The following is a 19056-nucleotide window of genomic DNA, read 5'->3' as shown; positions in this document are numbered from 1 at the left end:
TGGACGTAATATTTTATTTATTTATTTTGTTTTTTTACTTATTTGTTGTTCTAAAAAAATAAATATCAATAAAATATTTCTGATTCTGATATTTATTTCCTTGTCGGAGAGAGGGAAGTTTGTTCCGATGTGGCTGCTGTATTGATACTCTCCACCTTAAAGGTCCCATATTGTAAAACGTGAGATTTTCATGTCTTTTACATTATAAAGCAGGTTTAAGTGCTATATAAATACTGTTAAACTATCCAAATGCTCAATATACGGAGAAATACACGCAGCCCATATTCAGAAATTGTGCTTTTGAAACAAGCCGATTTCTGTCCATTTGTGATGTCACAAATATACAATATTTAGATCATTACACGTTTTTTAAACATAAACATTCTATATGTGTCCCAGTTTATTTCCTGTTGCAGTCTATGTAAATAACATCAGCTTACAGGAAGTAAACATGGACCCAAGCTGTTGCCTAGCAACGCAATTCCGTTGAAATACACTAAAATGGAGCGTTTCAGTCAGAGGGTAAATACAGGTTTATTCAGGTAGACCGAATGAGGAAAATAAAGTTTTTTTTTAACATTATAGCATGTAAAGATGTTCTAGTAGAAACACAAAATACAAGTATGATCCTGAAAATGAGCACGATATGGGACCTTTAAGTTATGTTTTGAGTTAAGGTGAAGGAGTAGAACCATTAAATGTATATTTCTTCTACTCCTTTTTGGACGTAATATTTATTTATGTTGATTATTTCTTTGCTATATTATGTTTGTGATGGAATTTTCCATTAATTCCTCTCTTATTGGTAGAAAGGTCAGAGTGTTTGTCAGAGTGTCCCTCTGTTGACATTATTGGGTTGGAGTCCTGTCTAGAGGAGCCACCGTTATCTGTACAGCTGTGCCTGTAGTGGAGACCGTAGAGCCAGTCGCTAGGGCAACCAGGGTCAGAGATGCCAGAGGAACGAAGTAAGTCAAAACATGATAAGGGGTAAGACACTGAGCACCAGGGAGGAAGGGCAGAGTTGTGAGGCCTTCACGCAGAGAGCACCTCAATGTGAAGACCTGACAATTGCTCCTTGATCAAGCTTCAATAAACCTTCTTTGTAAGACATCATCAGCTCCGGGACCTCTTCCTTCCTAAGTTAACTTGTGTATCAATTATTCCATCACAATGTTTACTGTTCATTTGATTTGTTATTGTTTTTTTTACTTATTTGTTGTTCGAAATAAATAAATATCAATAAAATATTTCTGATTTTGATATTTATTTCCTTGTCGGAGAGAGGGAAGTTGGTTCCAGAGTGGCTGCTGTATTGTAGTGATGTGTCGGTCACGAACGAGCCGGCTAAAAGAGACGGCTCTTGTAAGTGAACGATAAGAGCCGGCTCCCGTCTGAGAGCTGTTTTTTTTTTTTCCCTTAATTAATTCAAAGCAAAATGATAGGACGATCTTCTCCGCGCCACGGGCACTCTATGCACTGACTGTGACTGAATGTTGTGTTAATGACGTCGTGCGACCAATCAGGTAATGACAAACAAGGATCATACCATCAAGCAGGGAGGGGCGGCGCGCTGACGGTCTACAGGTACAGAGCAGGAGGAAGAGGAGGAGAGAAAGAGAGAGAGGAGTGCAGTGCGCGAATAGCAGACAAGATGAGTGACAGTCGGAAAAGAAGCAGCATGTCAAATTATGGTATTCTGGCAATTATAAGGTTTAGTATAATTATATTGAATAATTTAAGTGATATATGTGCACACATACTAATCATAGGTCAAAACTGCTAAAGCTAAATTTTGCTGAATTATAAAAGGCAGAAGTGGTAAAACGAAGAGCAGTTTGGGAGCCGAAAGAGCCGGCTCCTCTTGGTGAGCTGAGCCAAATGATCTGACTCAATAAAGAGAGTCTGAGTTCCCATCACTACTGTATTGAGTTAAGAGTGAGTAATAATTCACTCCAGCACAGAGGGAGGGTGTAGGGACCAGCTACACTGCGCATGCGTCACCGCCCAAAGCTCCAGCCCTGTTCCCAGCCTCTCAGCCTTTCAATCTTGAAGTGAACAACAAGGAAGTGAGGAGCAGCAGCTTGCGTCGTGTCTACAAGGTAACCCGCAAATTGCGAAATCTGATCCAAGAGCTCACTGCACGACGAACTATTCTCACCGTTTATTTTTTGTTTATTTTGTTTATTTGTTTTGCACAATTTAAGACTATGCAACATGACAAAAAATAAATAAATGAATGATATAAAGTGCAGGAAGAGGCAAAACCCCCCTGGGCTTATCTGAAGCCTCCGCCTAGAGACAAGATTAATATAAAGAAATAATACGACTACATAATAGTGATAACAAAACAATTAGGACAAGACATATATAATAACAACAATAACAATACAGTAAATATATAGATATTGTGGTGTACAAATATGGAACACCAAAATACATGTTATCAACAGCTCGTTATCATTAGAACATTTTAAAAGGAAATTATCATCACACTTAATTAATGATGTCTAATTATGTTTTGATATGTTTAGATATATTTTATTTTTCTTCTCTACTGTTTTTTGTATGTATTTCATTGTTTTTATTGGATTGTTTTCCACTGTTTGTTTAGGTTTTTCTGCACATTTTGTGTACTTCTTGTTGTTGTTTAACTTTTGTTGTATTTTTAAAATTATGTTAGATTAGATCTTTCCTCCTTTTTTGTTATTGTTTTTTTTTTCTTCTCCTGTGGTTGGTGGGGAGGTCCTTTGTATAAGCCTGTGGCTTCTTGACCTCTCCTGACACATTTATTGTTTTTTTTTTATTGACTGGATTGTGTGCAGTTTTATATATGTGCAAATAAATAAATAAAATAAAATAATTACAATATGCTGTAAGGTTATTATGGAATTTTTGCCCAATGATACCAAAAATATTCTGCCCACTGCAGGTTTAAGGAGTGAAATATAGGCTGGTAAAAGAGTTTAATTTGAAGGCACCATACAATACATGATATCTCTAGTTCAATAGATTGTGTAATAATTTACTGCCTCAAAAAGGTGGAATGAAGTTAATTCATGATGTCTAATTATCTTTTGATATGTTTAGATATATTTTCTTATTTTCTGTACTGTTTTTTGTATGTATTTCATTGTTTTTATTGGATTGTTTTCCACTGTTTGGATAGGTTTTTCTGCACATTTTGTGTACTTCTTGTTGTTCTGGTCTGCAGGTGTTGATATATCTTTGGCGGCAGGCTTGAACTATCAAAAATGTACACATCAACATTAAAGAAATATATCCATAGAATACAAAATATAAAGAATATTGGAATACACTATAAATATACCTGACTGCTACAACTAGTATTAACAAAAATCTAAAATTGAAAACATAGAGTAACCCACTATATACATTAGCAAAAGTATGCAATTACATAATATACATTAGCAAAAGTGTGCAAGATACTACAGTATATACATTAGCAAAGTGTGCAAGTTACAATGTTTTGTTAATAATTGAGGTAGTCAGTGTGCAAAGAAAAAAAAAAAAAAGACAAGTTATTCTCGCGAGAGTTTCCTCACAACTTGCGGGTTCCCTTCCATCGACCAGCAGCAGCCGCTGGTGGATGTGGGCGTTGTTCAACACTCAGGTGAAGAGCAGCTCACCTCATTTACCTGCTGGAACGGAACGGATCTTACTCAACGAGAGGAAGACAACGGAGCTGCTCTGAAATAAGGACGAGAACAACAAACAGGGTAAGTTACTCTGACTCTACGGTAACGTTACTCCGTTACTCCAGGTAACTTTGTTTAATCCAGCAGGTTGAATGTCCTCAACTAGTCCTCAGGAGTCTCCGTTAGATAATGACTCCGGGCGGTAACAGACGCACTTGTTGTCCGGGTACTGGAGGTTCCGCCCTGGACAGTATGTTTATCTACAACTGGCAGACAGTCTGCTTAAGGGGGATACATCTGCTCCTTGATAACGTTTTGTCTGTTCAAAATGTACCTTAAAGGGAGATTTTTCAAGTATTTAATACTGTTATCAACATGAGAGTGCTCAAAAAATCAATTAACAAAACAAAACAATGACAGATATTGTCCAGAAACCCTCACAGGTACTGCATTCAGCATAAAACAATATGCTCAAATCATAACATGGCAAACTGCAGCCCAACAAGCAACAACAGCTGTCAGTGTGTCAGTGTGCTGACTTGACTATGACTTGCCCCAAACTGCATGTGATTATCATAAAGTGGGCATGTCTGTAAAGGGGAGACTCGTGGGTACCCATAGAACCCATTTTCATTCACATATCTGGAGGTCAGAGGTCAAGGGACTCCTTTGAAAATGGCCATGACAGTTTTCAGATTTTCAACCTGGCAGACAGTCTGCTTTAGTGGGATAAACCCACTCCTTGATAACGTTTTTATCTGTTCAAAATGTATCCTAAAGGGAGAATTTTCAAGTATTTAATACTCTTTTCAACATGGGAGTGCTCAAATATGCTGCTTTATGAAAATGTATGTATATATTTATTATTGTAAATGAATTAACAAAACAAAACAATGACAGCTATTGTCCAGAAACCCTCACAGGTACTGCATTTAGCATAAAAAAATATTCTTTTACTAATTAAAAACTAAAGTTTTATAGCGTGTTTTAGGGTGAGTACTTTCAGACCCTGTTGTTCAGGGTGTGATAGCCAGCAGCTCTGGAGGCACAGCCTAGGAACCTGTGGTCAGAGCTCTGCTTTTTATTTTATACTATTTTCTTAACATCAATAAAACAAATGGCATCAATACAAGAACAAAGGAAACTCACTGACAGACCACAGACCAAAGACCGCAGAATGAATTAAGTAGGGCTGTCAATCGATTACAATATTTAATCGCGATAGCAACAAATGTATTGGGGATTTTCCGTAATGTGACACTTACACTTCTTTTTCTAAAGGATCTGAGTACATCCTCCCCCACTGCTGCTCGCAGCTATGTGCTAAATAATACATGCATTGTTTGTATAAGCCATCGGCTGGAGACGCGTCATTGTGTTTTGTGGACATTGGCCTCATAACAAAAAAAAATCCTGTTCTTCTGACCTCATTTAATTTTAATCTTGTTTATTCTTATTCTATTCTTAATCTTGTTGTGTGCTTGATCTATCATTTGTAGCTGTCACTCAGAAATGAATAAAGTACCTACCTACCTACCTACCTTAAAGCCAGTATTCACAAACTGAGCTTTCACAATGAGAGCATTGTTGGACCACATATTTCAGGTTTGCAACTATATATTCTTTTTGTTTGAGTCATTCACCAAAGTCATTCATCACAGACAAGGAAATGCAAGCAGTCCAGCGAGGTCAAACTCATGCATAACAGAAATCCAGTTTAAACTTTATGAAGGATTTATTGCAGGACTGTATCAGGCTGCACCAGATCTAGACAGGCGTACCTGAGAAACTGGCTAAACTAATCAGTTCATCAAGAAAATAACTGGCGAATTAATCGATAATGATGATTACTTATCAAAAGTTACAAGGAGAAAATGAAAGAACTTTGAGTCTTGTTTTAAGACATTACATGGAGGTTATACACAACACAATTTAAAAAGTGTTATCTGCAGACTCATCTCTCAAAATGTCACTTTCTATTTCAGCTGCTAATGTTTTTTATGTACACGTTTCTAAATGTCTTGTATTTTGTCTTAAGAAAGGTGTTTCCCTGGTTTTGACAGAATCCTATTTTCTCAACTCGTGTCTAAACTTGAAGCTTGTGCTTCGATGTCATCATCGGGTGGAGGAGGAGCGTGGAGGCAGAACTTTATAACAGAAACAGGATGTTAGTGTTTTTAACTCCGTGTTTACAGCTAAGAGCTTATTTGGTGGGTTCAGATCGTTTTTTGCCAACGTTTTTTTGTATTGCTGTCATGGGTCACATTGCAGTTTGTATGGTGTGGACAAAACGCAGTGAGTATGAAAATAGAGAGTGAAAGTAAACAAAGACGTCGCCTGTCACAGGACGGAGCTGCTATTTCCTGAAAGTTAATGGTGTGGCACCGTCTTAACTCTGTCTGCTTCATGTGCATATGTTTGAAGTGTTTCCTACAGATCTGGGTTCCCTAAACAGTCATTGAATTACATAACTTGGGTATCACTGTAAAGCTGAGACTCTTGTAGATCCAATGAGCCCAACTGTATTCATGTGTGATGATGTTAGTCCCCATAGTAGCCATTTCATTGTTGTGAGACCATTTTTTTAAATTTGACCTCACTGTATAAAATGTCCTGTGATGACCTCCAGGATAATCACATGAAGTGACATGCTGATATTTGTTACTACCGATTGAGACCATAAACTCATGTTTACAATGTTTACTGAGGTAATAAATCAAGAGAGAAGTAGGCTCATTTTCTCATAGACTTCTATACAATCAGACTTCTTTAAGCAACCAGAGGAGTCGCCCCCCGCTGGCTGTTAGAAAGAATGTAAGTTTAATGTACTTCAGCATTGGCTTCACTTTTCAGACCTGGAGGTTGACCACTGACGCAGAGGCATAAAACCATCATAAACTCACTGTTAGGTAGCCTACGACAGATTATTGGACCAGTGTTCTTAATAAGAAAGTAGCATATGTGTTAGATGGGAGCGCTACTTGCCTTGAGTTGAATCTATGACAGGTCTAATGAGCGGTGTATCGATATGCAAACTAGGGATGCTAATTTTGAAAAAAAATCTTAAAGGGACTGTTTGTAACATTTTAAGCGTATAAATATAGCGGGTCGGCACACATGCGCGCTCGCATATGCGCGCGCTTGTGGCCGCTGTCTCGTCTCCTCTGCCTGCTCGCCTTCACTCAGACAGCGCGCGCGTTCTCGCGTACTCGCTCCACCTCTAGACGTGAACGCGCTCTCACTCCACACTGCAGAAGAGTTAGTTTAGCTCTGAGAATATCTAGTGAATGTACAGTGGACGTTTGTGCAGAAATAAATGCTGCAGCTCCTCCAGACCAACAGAGGTTTCCCGTGTCTTGTGAAGTAACGGGGCTCCGCAGAGAGAAACGTTACCTCCGGTACCGACCAGTTGCCGGTGTCTTCCTGCTCTCTCCGGCTGCGGGCGTAGGGACACGGGTTTCTCACTGGGGAGCCCCGCTGCTGAAGCCTGCGCTGAGGCAGGAAAAGCAAACACAGTATCAGCAGTGATTCATGGAGAGACCTTCATCTGGTCAGCTAACATTACTGCCAAGTAGCTGAAATATAGAGTGATATTGTGCTTTTAGCTGACGTGTGTCGCCTCACTGTTTTGAGTGATGCTCGTTCATGTCCATTTAGAGCGAGCACAAGCACGAGCCCGACGCTGACTTTCGTTGATTTCACGGCCACAGGTGTCGCTGTTAAGAAGCATTTCTGAAAGTTACAAATAGTCCCTTTAACCGATAACCGACCCTTGTTAACCGATTATTAACCGTTAACCGACAAGATTAGTGCCTGCGTTGCGCCAGCTGCAGTGTACGAGTAACATCAGACAACCGAGTCCCCAGTTCACCGTCCGGGAGCGTTAACTTAGCATCTGCGATGCTGCATGTAGTTTTGCGGACGTGCAGCCACTTTCCCAGTAAAAGTCTCTACCACACATTTAGTTTAGTTTAGGAGATTGTCCGCTGTCTGTCTGCCCGGCGTAACGATACTCTGTCTGCCCGGATTAACGATAGCGATTGTCCGACAAACAGAGTGTGTTTTTGTACTACATTAGCAGCTGTAGCTCTGCTGGTAGCTTCGTGATCGCTGCCGCTCTGTCATTTCGGCGTAACTTTTGCGAGTGTACGACAGACCGAATGTGTGTGGCGGCGGGGAGTGTGGGTTTGTCGGTGGCGTTACAGCTGTGAACGCAGTTGTAGCAGACAGTGTGTGTACAGTTTATTTGTCGATGGATAAATGCTACGAGGCTACAACTGGCTTCGCTCAGGCGAGCCAGAGACCGGAGCCAACTTCCTGTATCTTGCGACTCCGGCTCTTTAGGTGGACCAGCTTTTCTCCTTAAAGAGACGAGCCGCTCCACTGAGTTTTTCTCAGCTTTTTAATTGATTATTCATATTTATTTTAACCGATAGCGTTAATCAGTTAAAGATCTTAATGTCGGTTAACGGTTAAACGGTTAATTATTAACATCCCTAATGCAAACAGATGTTTAAGGGCATTTCTACATCTATTCATAGCTACCTGTGGGAGTGAAAATGAGGCAAGCATGTGTTGAATAAATAAATACTTGAGGGGAGACGTTAACTACGATTCCCAAGGTGCATTTCGCCAGTCACTGAGGTTAAAATGCTGGCATGTGAGCTGCTAATGGGTGGATGCCAAAAGATGATGGTGTTGAGAAAACTAAAGCAGCTGCTCCTCCCATTAACTCTTCTATAGAACACACTGGGACGGGGCTTCCAAGCCCCCAGGAAGAGCGCCGGTCGTTGACCCCAACTTTCGTTGTGGCCAAAAGGTGGTACTACAGTGTCTGTCATGTGATGCTATTGGGCCCATAAATTACTTTTTCCCATAGACCTATATTGGGAAAGAGACGTCTGTAACTCGATGTCAACACAGTCTATAGGAACTAGTCAAAGGATACTGATCCGCATTGCATTGGTATCGTGGGAAACCATTTTCTTGCAGCATTAAATCATGTATTTCTTCTCTCAAACACTGTAGATTGCTGAATTGTGTGTTGCTGTTTTCTCAGAATCAGAAGAGTGCTGCTATCATGTGATAACGTGAGTCTCTTTTCTGTACAGTTCTAATGGATACCGGGAGGAGATACTTAAAAATCATCTTGATCTGCATCCTGGGAGCAGTGACAGTCTTCTTCATCTATCTCAACTATGACTGGAACTTGGTGAGCAGATTTATTCCAGCACCGTTATCGGATCCTGGGCTGTACTATGTGGCCTATCCACGAAACTATAAAGTCATCATGGATGACACGCCGACGTGTAAGACCACGACTCCTTTCCTGGTCCTGATGGTCCATGTTGCAACCAGGGACGTGACAGGTCGGGACGTCATCCGGAAGACATGGGGAGATGAGAAACTGGTTCTTGGTCAGCTAGTGGAGACTGTCTTCGTACTGGGCCTACCTGGGGGAGCTAATGCTGAGCAGCAGCAGGAGAAGCTCCGACAGGAGAACCTGCAGCACCATGACCTGATCCAGAGTAACTTCCAGGACAGCTACCACAATCTGACCATCAAGACTATGATGATGCTGGAGTGGCTGGCTGCGCGCTGCGTCAAGACTTCCTATGTCATGAAGATTGACTCTGATATGTTATTGCATGTCCATAATTTGGTTAAACTGCTTCTGGACCCCAGCACGGCCCAACAGAACTACATGACAGGTTTGGTGTGGTGGCACAGTCCGGTTTTAAGAAACCCATTCAACAAGTTCTACATGCCGACAACCGTGATTGCTGAGCCAGAGTACCCCCCGTATCCTCTGGGCATGGCCTACGTCATGTCCCTGGACCTGCCTGCCAAGATCCTGACGGTCTCTCCTCACATTAGACCGATCTTCATTGAAGATGCCTACCTGGGGATGTGCCTAAAGCGCCTGGGCATCTCCCCCACCGACCCTCCTGAAAAACAAATGTTCATTGTCGACCCAGTGCATCCTCTGAGCAGCTGCAGCCTTTCAAAAGTGATCGCCGTGACAACGACAAGCATCCCACAGATGATGAGTTACTGGGAGAGGAGCAGACAGCCAGACGCTAAATGTTGAGCTTCATCAGGTTTACCAAGACTGAACTTAGACTTTTGTTTTTGGCTGGACGCAAACGCAAAAGTCTGTCACTGACTGAGTAATAAAGCTACACGATTGGTCGGCCGAATGTTGGAGTTTCCTCATTGGCCGTTGCTCTTTCAAAATGAACCGGCGGGGAACAGTCCTTTATGCAAATGAGCCCACATGGACCAAGCTGTTAAACTAAGTGATCTACACCGATCAGCCATAACATTAACAACATTTAGACCACTGACAGGTGAAGTGAATAACATTGATTATCTTGTTACAATGGCACCTGGCAGTGGGGGGGATATATTAGACAGCAAGTGAACATTTTGAACTTTGAACTTTGTGTTGGAAGCAGAAAAAATGGGCAAGCGTGAGGATGTGAGCGACTTTGACAAGGGCCAAATAGTGATGGCCAGACGACTGGGTCGGGGCATCTCCAGAACTGCAGCTCTTGTGGGATGTTCCCGGGCTGCAGTGGTCAGGACCTACCAGAAGTGGTCCAAGGAAGAAAAACCAGTGAACCGGTCAGGGTGCCTGTGCTGATCTAATGTTATGGCTGATCGGTGTAGTTCTAAAATGAAACGAGATTCAGCAGTGGCATCGCCTATTTATCGCTTAAATGTTTTCAGAAGTAGATTCTGGTGGATTGTTTAGACAGAATAACAGAAAGTTTATGAGCAGGTCGCCATGTTGTTTCCTGTTTGAAACGACGAGCAGAAAACCTGGATTTAACATTATAGACATGGACACTGACTATTTGTGTAACAATTTAGCCACAAATTCGCAGACTGACCGTACATGGTCCAGACATATACTCAGTTTTGATCAAGTCTTGCTTAGACTGAATCCGTCAATTTTTTACATAAACAACATGAAAGCACCTTGGTTCTTGGTCGGACAGAAAAATGTCTTTTTGTATAAAAGATTTGGACCAGTAACCTTGTTTTCTAAAGTGCTTCTCAGCTAACTTTCTGAACTGTATCAGCTCTCACTCCGACTAGAACATCTGCTGGATGCTAAATTATAATAATAAACATAAACACTGATTCTCTACGTCATCACATTGTAACCATAATTGTATTCTCCATTTTGCCAGCTGGCCTGAAATGCGTAATTAACTCACAACCGTTGATTAATGTAGATTTCTTTCAACAGATTTAACTCTTTCCTGATTTGAAGGTGAGCGATGTGGCACATTTTCTTGATATCTTCTGTTTGATCTGAGTTCATTTTTTTTTATTTGATCATTTAATACTGGATAACCAACTCAGGTTCACCATGTGGTGTTTTGGTAATTGGTAGACATTGTCAGTACTGTATGCACCCCAAGGGCACAATATAAATATAAACTACAGGGACTTTTTCAGGTGACACCCGCTTTGTTTGGTTTTTCGTATAATCATTTTAGATTTTCGGCCATCGGCATTTTAGTTTTTGGCCGATACCACCTTGAGGAGAAATGGAAGGGACTTGCATGCGCATCAGTATTTGTAGAAGAGGCAATATGAGCGCTCTCTCTCTCTGAAATGACCTGTGATTGGTCAAAGTCTTCCGTCACTGGCTAGATTTTCTAAAGCCTGAAAACAGATGCATGAGGAGGTGCGGAAGTCTAGTTTTCTCTCAGACCTCTTGAATTACAATATGCTGAAAGGTCAGAGAGGGCTTTAGGAACGAGTCCGAAAACCCAGAAATTAGTTGTTAGCACTTCCGGTTTCCTCGTCTGGAATGGGTTTTTACTTAGATGCCTAACACAAGCTGAAGAGATTTTAACGCTTTGTTCTACGATATAAAATAAGCCAATGGTGGAATACTTGGACTGATATCCCTACAGATTTTAGAGTAATGTTATAAAGGGTCATGTTGTCTCAGCAGGTATCTCTCTGCCCCGTCAGAGGCTGCTCTTTCCCTCGCCTCTTCCCTCGCCACTCTGCTGCTCTGTAGCCGCTCTGTGAGCGCCACTGGCCGGCTCTCCAGCGAGCTACGCCCGCGGGCGATTGTGGAGCTTTTCAACTCCAAAAAGACAGATAACCACAGGTTACTCTTAATTTATATTACGGTTACGGTTATTTAAACTCTTGTCTACAGACCGGTCTCTAGATAGCTCCAGTCAGCTCATAGCGGTCTGTGAGCGTGACTGCCCGGCTGGCTCGGTAGCGACCCCGGCAGGCGCTCGGTAGCTGTCACGGCAGTTTGTGGAGCTTCTAAACTCTGAAAACATTGGAGTAAATGTTCAATTCGCCATCAGTTTTTGTAAAAAAGGCCAATATTCAAAATCTACACAGTTGATTTCTTGCCTCAAACATCTTCAGAAGTGAATTTAGTGATGTAATAGCTACGAGAAATGTAAAAAACAAGCCGTTTTTTGCTTCTGTTGTTGTTGTAACCGTGGCCTGAACTGTTCCATCGCTTTGCATTGTGGGATACAGTAGGTGAGGTAGACTGGTCCGATGCATACCTTTTTTCAGAATCAGTACGACATCCGGGTATTTTTGTCATACTGTAGATTTTGCTTTCGTTCACATACTGCATACTACATGCTACATTTTGGCCAAATCAGTGCGTACTACTAGTATAGTATGAGGTTTTGGATACAGCCTCAGTCTCTATAGTCTCCCTGTCCTACAGACCCACAATGCCTTGCGTAGCTCACCACTGCTTACGTCACAATCCCAGACTCTATTATGGAATATTTGCCCAATGATGCGAATAACCCCCCCCCCCCCCCCCCCCCCCCCCCCCCAGCTATAAAGAGATTAAAGTGTAATAAGGTCAGTAATGTGTTATGTATTGTAATTGTAATGTTTGTGAAGAAGTGATTTTAACTAGTAAAATCAGACTCGTGTTGTACTTTGGATGACTCAGTGCTGGAGTGGAGTTCCTCCTTGTGTCCTCAGCCTCTGTTGTAGTTGGTCCTCAGCCCAGAAGAGGGCAGGCTAACATCAGATAACATCTACAATCAGCTACCACATGTATTACTCAGGATAAAGTGACCGTTTTATAAAAATATATTTTTTTTTAATCATATTTGCTCCATTTGTCCAGACTGCAGCTTTAACTCATCACTGCAGACTGATATGTGTGTGTGTGTGTGTGTGTGTGTGCACTGCATGAAGTAGAAAAACAAAACATTACATGAGGATGTAAAGAGGGTATTTAAAGGAAAAACACAACTTGTGTGGAATATTTATCATCATTATCAATAAAAGTTTGACTTCTCTGTTTTATCAGTGTGTTTTATTATTATTATTATATATATATAGCCTTTTTCACTGAGGTCAACATACTTGGTGATGTCTTCAGTGCAGTAACTAAGTACATTACGAGCCAAACACTGATACCGACTGTCTGCACCACAATACTTACATTTACAGCTACTTTGTATATACTGTATGTCTATACAGCTTTACAATCCGTTTTTACATTTTAACTGCACCCTTTGTATGTATATATAGAACTACAGATGTTTACATTCCAACTGTACCTTAGTTATTCCTTTGTACAATTTGTATTCCTTTATTTCTTGATTACTTGCAAACAAACACATATTTTTATATTTATAATATATCTTTTTTATTATTATTATTCTTTAATTTTACTACAGTTTAATAGATGTGTATGCACCGTCAGGATTGCTTATTTAATTTCGTTGTACTCGTACGTGTGCAATGACAATAAAGGAATTATATTCTTTTATTCTACTCTATTGGATACGACAGAGTATTAGGGCCACATTGAGGAAGAAATAAATAAATCTGAGATTACGGGAATAAAGTCATAAGTTTACGAGAAAAAAAAGTCGTAATATTACAAGAATAAAGTCATAAGTTTAAGAGAAAAAAGTTGTAATATGATAATAAAGTCATAAGTTTACGACAAAAAAAGTTGTAATACGAGAATAAAGTCATAAGTTTATTAGGAAAAAAGTTGTAATATGAGAATAAAGTCATAAGTTTACGAGAAAAAAAGTCATAATATTATGATAATAAAGTCATAAGTTTGTGAGAAAAAAAGTTGTAATATGAGAATAAAGTCATCAGTTTACGAGAAAAAAAGTTGTAATATTACGAGAATAAAGTCATAAGTTAAGAGAAAAAAGTCGTAATATTACGAGAATAAAGTCATAAGTTTACGAGAAAAAAAGTAATATGAGAATAAAGTCGTAATATTACAAGAATAAAGTCATAAGTTTACGAAAACAAATTGTAATATTACGAGAATAAAGTCATAAGTTAAGAGAAAAAAAGTTGTAATATGAGAATAAAGTCTTAATATTATAAAGTAGTAATTTTTTGTGTTTTTTTAGAGGGGAAATAATGTGAAAATGAGGAACGTGGAGCATCTTGTTAAGTTATACTTTCGTTTAGGTTTCACAAATAACAAAATACTTCATCTTTTGGCACATCAGCACCACATTATCATCAGTATCAGGACCTTGAAAAGATTGTGCAAGAAACTGCGTTTATTCCGAAGAAATAATTCTTTCTTCGGAATAAACGCAGTTTAGAGTCAGTTTCCCCGTCAGGTCCGTGTGGTTAACCACACGGACCTGACGGGGAAACTGACTCTTTTGTGGAGGAGGAAATTACTTTTTTTCCCGTAAAGTTTTGACTTTATTCTCGTAATATTACAACTTTTTTCTCGTTAACTTATGGGTTTATTCTCTTAATATTACAACTTTTTTCTTGTAAACTTATGAGTTTATTCTCATTAAATTACAACTTTTTTCTTGTAATATTATGACTTTAATCTCGACATCTCAGATTTCTTTCCCCCCTCAATGCGGCCCTAATACTCCGTCGTAATTGGAGGTACTTCCCCTACTTCTTGAATTAAAATCTGCAGCAGTAAAATGAAACGTACCCATTAATGCAGCAGTAATATTAATCCAGAAGCATCAGCTATAATAGGAAAACACTGACAGGGAACATTTTACTGACACAGCAATACTTTTACTACTTTAACTACATTTATATGATAATACTTACATACTTTTACTTCAGTAAGGATTTGAATGCAGGACTTTTCCTTGTAGTGGACATCTATTCAACATACCGGGGAGGGGTCTGGTAAACTGGTTAGGTGACAAATGTGTGTGAAAAACAAGAAACTTCACAGTCTGTGCATACATGTAGAGAGTATTCAATCTGGGCAACACCTTCATTTCTCCAAGTGGACTGAGAACATGGCAACATGGAGGAGGAAGCTGACTGCAGGTAATACCAGAGACTATTCAAGGTTTGACCTGTTAGCACGCTTTTTGACAAGACTTTACCTTATATTCCAAAATTGCATGGAGATGGATAAATAATGACAAATGTAAATTTGTTGTTTCAGTGTTACAAAGCTCATTCTTGTTGTTTTCTTCAGATTGTATTTACTATCATGGGCGTCTGTATTATGACTTTGTGATTATGATTATGTGTTGAATTTCTGCACTGGTACGATCCTAAAAATACTCGAAACATTTGAGTAAAACAAACAAACAAACAAACAAACAAGGCTATAATCAAGCGTCCTTCTGTCTCATAGCTGGGTCAGATCTGTGGTTGTGTCCATGTAACAATATCCAGCAGCTGGCTGGCTGGAGGCAGTGCTGTGGTGGGAACAGGAGAACTTGTTATATAGTAAAACATTACATTATCTGTGTTGTCTTTGCCCCAAGCAAGTGTCATAGGGAGTAGTTTAGTTAGAAGGCCGTTTTTCCAGTTTGGTGTGATGTGGATTTCTGTGTAATGTAAATGGTAAATGGACTTGCATTTATATAGTGCTTTTCTAGTCTTTCGACCACTCAAAGCTCTTTACACTACATGTCTGCATTCACCCATTCACACACAGATGGCAGAGGCTACTAAGGTGCCAACTTTGCCCATCAGGATCTAATCTAAATACTCATTCACACACCGATGGCTATGCCTTCGGGAGCAATTTGGGGTTAAGTGTCTTGCTCAAGGACACATCGACATGTGACCTGGAGCAGCCGGGGATCGAACCACCGACCTTCCGATTGGTGGACAACCTGTTCTACCCGCTGAGCCACAGCCGTCGCCATGTGTGCTTTAGTAGCGCTGTGAGGCTTGGATCCGTAATCTCCTTCTGTTTTTAGCAAAGACATGTGATCCCCTCAGAATATTAAACATGTTCTATCCATCTTGTCTGCGGTTGATGCCGTTTATAGCACAACAACTCCTTGTCATCTCTGTTTGGAGCTTGGCTCTGCTAGACTCGCCGTGCTTTCTGCCCCCTAGCTGCGACTCTGTGATGACGTTGCACCGAAACCTGTCTATGTGTTTATGTATTAAACTGTGCAAATTATTACCTTACTAGATATTTATTAAATCAGCTCATTACTTTTATTAAGTCAGGTGGAAATGTTCCCATACTTTCTAGTGCACGTTGCCGTACTTGTTAACTATTCTCCTCTCTTCTTAGCCTACTAATGTGCTGAGCTGCAAAACCTTTCAAAACTGTCACACTGGTCGAAGCTCTTTCTGAAGCTTCTGACATCATCAGTCACGTGGTATTCATTTATTACACGGCTGTGTTGAATACTCGATTCTGATTGGTCAATCACGGCGTTCTGCGGTCTGTAATTTCTGTATAGCAGACCGTTGCTATGGGCGCAGCTCTGATGTCGGACTCAGCTAGCGGGTAATTGTTGTGAAAAAGTCCCCTTCATGGCGATGAGAGACATTATCCCTTACTTAGCATGTGTTCCGACAATAAATCAGTGCGCTTCACAGTAGCTCCGTTATCATCCACACATCTCTAAAGATATACCAAAATATGTACTTCCTTTGACTGAGAGATGGCTTAAAGCAAACACGTTTTAGCAGACAATAACTTAAGCCACTATTCCTCTTTGTCCTCCATTTGGCTGGCCGAGGCTGGAGCTGCTGGGTAAACTGCAGCCCAACAGGCAACAACAGCTGTCAGTGTGTCAGTGTGCTGACTTGACTATGACTTGCCCCAAACTGCATGTGATTGTCATAAAGTGGGCATGTCTGTAAAGGGGAGACTCGTGGGTACCCGTAGAACCCATTTACATTCACATATCTGGAGGTCAGAGGTCAAGGGACCCCTTTGAAAATGGCCATGGCAGTTTTTCCTCGCCAAAATGTAGCGTAAGTTTGGAACTTTATTTAACCTCCTTCCTGACAAGCTAGTATGACGTGGTTGGTACCAATGGATTCATTAGGTTTTTTAGTTTCACATGATACAAGCATCTTCACTCTAAATTAGTGGCGTTAAAACTAATTTGTGTTAACGCGTTATTATCACGTTCACTTTGACAGCCCTCAAATATATATATACATATATTTGCAAAAAGCAGCATATTTGCCCACTCCCATGTCGATTAGAGTATTAATTACTTGACAAATTTCCCTTTAAGGTACATTTTGAACGGATAAAAAATGTGAAAAAAAGTCGTAATATTACGAGAATAAAGTCTTAATATTATAAAGTAGTAATTTTTTGTGTTATTTTACTTTTTGAACAGATAAAAAATGTGAGATTAATTTGTGATTAATCGCGATTAACTGTTTTAATCGATTGACAGCCATACTTCATTCATTCTGCCTTTGGTCTGTGGGCTGAGGACCTGTCCTTTATGTCAGTGAGTTTCCTTTGTTCTTGTATTGATGCCATTTTGTTCTATTGATGTTAAGAAAACAGTAAAAAGCAGAGCTCTGACCACAAGTTCCTGGACTCTTCCTGGAGTCTATAGGAACTAGTCAAAGGATACTGCATTACATTGGTATCGTGGGAAACCATTTTCTTGCAGCATTAAATCATGTATTTCTTCTCTCAAACACTGTAGATTGCTGAATTGTGTGTTGCTGTTTTCTCAGAATCAGAAGAGTGCTGCTATCATGTGATAACGTGAGTCTCTTTTCTGTACAGTTCTAATGGATACCGGGAGGAGATACTTAAAAATCATCTTGATCTGCATCCTGGGAGCAGTGACAGTCTTCTTCTTCTATCTCAACTATGACTGGAACTTGGTGAGCAGGTTTAGTCCAGCACCGTTATCGGATCCTGGGCTGTACTATGTGGCCTATCCACGAAACTATAAAGTCATCATGGATGACACGCCGACGTGTAAGACCACGGCTCCTTTCCTGGTCCTGATGGTCCATGTTGCAACCAGGGACGTGACAGGTCGGGACGTCATCCGGAAGACATGGGGAGATGAGAAACTGGTTCTTGGTCAGCTGGTGGAGACTGTCTTCGTACTGGGCCTACCTGGGGGAGCTAATGCTGAGCAGCAGCAGGAGAAGCTCCGACAGGAGAACCTGCAGCACCATGACCTGATCCAGAGTAACTTCCAGGACAGCTACCACAATCTGACCATCAAGACTATGATGATGCTGGAGTGGCTGGCTGCGCGCTGCGTCAAGACTTCCTATGTCATGAAGATTGACTCTGATATGTTATTGCATGTCCATAATTTGGTTAAACTGCTTCTGGATCCCAGCACGGCCCAACAGAACTACATGACAGGTTTGGTGTGGTGGCACAGTCCGGTTTTAAGAAACCCATCCAACAAGTTCTACATGCCGACAACCGTGATTGCTGAGCCAGAGTACCCCCCGTATCCTCTGGGCATGGCCTACGTCATGTCCCTGGACCTGCCTGCCAAGATCCTGACGGTCTCTCCTCACATTAGACCGATCTTCATTGAAGATGCCTACCTAGGGATGTGCCTAAAGCGCCTGGGCATCTCCCCCACCGACCCTCCTGAAAAACAAATGTTCATTGTCGACCCAGTGCATCCTCTGAGCAGCTGCAGCCTTTCAAAAGTGATCGCCGTGACAACGACAAGCATCCCACAGATGGTGAGTTACTGGGAGAGGAGCAGACAGCCAGACGCTAAATGTTGAGCTTCATCAAGTTCACCAAGACTGAACTTAGACTTTTGTTTTTGGCTGGACGCAAACGCAAAAGTCTGTCACTGACTGAGTAATAAAGCTACACGATTGGTCGGCCAAGTGTTGGAGTTTCCTCATTGGCCGTTGCTCTTTCAAAATGAAAAGGCGGGGAACAGTCCTTTATGCAAATGAGCCCACATGGACCAAGCTGTTAAACTAAGTGATTTGTGATTAATCGCGATTAACTGTTTTAATCGATTGACAGCCATACTTCATTCATTCTGCCTTTGGTCTGTGGGCTGAGGACCCGTCCTTTATGTCAGTGAGTTTCCTTTGTTCTTGTATTGATGCCATTTTGTTTTATTGATGTTAAGAAAACAGTAAAAAGCAGAGCTCTGACCACAAGTTCCTGGACTGTTGTGCTCAT

General features: G+C 40.7%; 2 protein-coding genes and 1 long non-coding RNA gene across 4 annotated transcripts in view; 2 read left to right on the top strand and 1 right to left on the bottom strand.

Moving 5' to 3' along the window:
• Nucleotides 1-2819: 2819 nt before the first annotated feature.
• Nucleotides 2820-19056, bottom strand: part of LOC119484709 — a 132791-nt gene continuing 116554 nt past the window's right edge. Inside the window, exon 6 of the long non-coding RNA XR_005206092.1 lies at nucleotides 2820-3708. This is a non-coding gene — a long non-coding RNA (uncharacterized LOC119484709). The remainder of the gene's footprint in view (nucleotides 3709-19056) is intronic.
• LOC119484687 (beta-1,3-galactosyltransferase 2-like) lies at nucleotides 3678-19037 on the top strand. Of its 2 annotated transcripts, none has more exons than XM_037763712.1 (2): nucleotides 3678-3737; nucleotides 17662-19037. In XM_037763712.1, exon 2 carries the CDS (start codon nucleotides 17667-17669, stop codon nucleotides 18639-18641), a length of 975 nt encoding a protein of 324 aa, XP_037619640.1. In that variant the 5' UTR covers nucleotides 3678-3737; nucleotides 17662-17666; the 3' UTR covers nucleotides 18642-19037. The 2 variants fall into 2 exon arrangements, with proteins under 2 accessions (XP_037619640.1, XP_037619639.1); XM_037763711.1 differs by lacking the exon at nucleotides 3678-3737 and adding an exon at nucleotides 5789-5951.
• LOC119484690 (beta-1,3-galactosyltransferase 5-like) lies at nucleotides 8768-9849 on the top strand. Its single transcript, XM_037763716.1, has one exon. It carries the CDS (start codon nucleotides 8773-8775, stop codon nucleotides 9745-9747), a length of 975 nt encoding a protein of 324 aa, XP_037619644.1. The 5' UTR covers nucleotides 8768-8772; the 3' UTR covers nucleotides 9748-9849.

Source organism: Sebastes umbrosus, chromosome 3 (assembly GCF_015220745.1).
Source record: "Sebastes umbrosus isolate fSebUmb1 chromosome 3, fSebUmb1.pri, whole genome shotgun sequence".
NCBI classification, from domain to species: domain Eukaryota; kingdom Metazoa; phylum Chordata; class Actinopteri; order Perciformes; family Sebastidae; genus Sebastes; species Sebastes umbrosus.
The sequence above is the reverse complement of the archived record's forward strand: the minus strand, read 5'-3'. Positions and strand labels throughout refer to the sequence as shown.

What these genes read in the sequence shown, in the direction of transcription:
- LOC119484690 (XM_037763716.1), top strand. Translation starts at nt 8,773, where the DNA reads ATGGATACCGGGAGGAGATACTTAAAAATCATCTTGATCTGCATCCTG.
- LOC119484687 (XM_037763711.1), top strand. Translation starts at nt 5,822, where the DNA reads ATGTTAGTGTTTTTAACTCCGTGTTTACAGCTAAGAGCTTATTTGGTG. An exon ending in TATGGTGTGGACAAAACGCA is followed by an intron (nt 5,952 to 17,661) that starts GTGAGTATGAAA and finishes TTTTCTGTACAG; the next exon opens with TTCTAATGGATACCGGGAGG.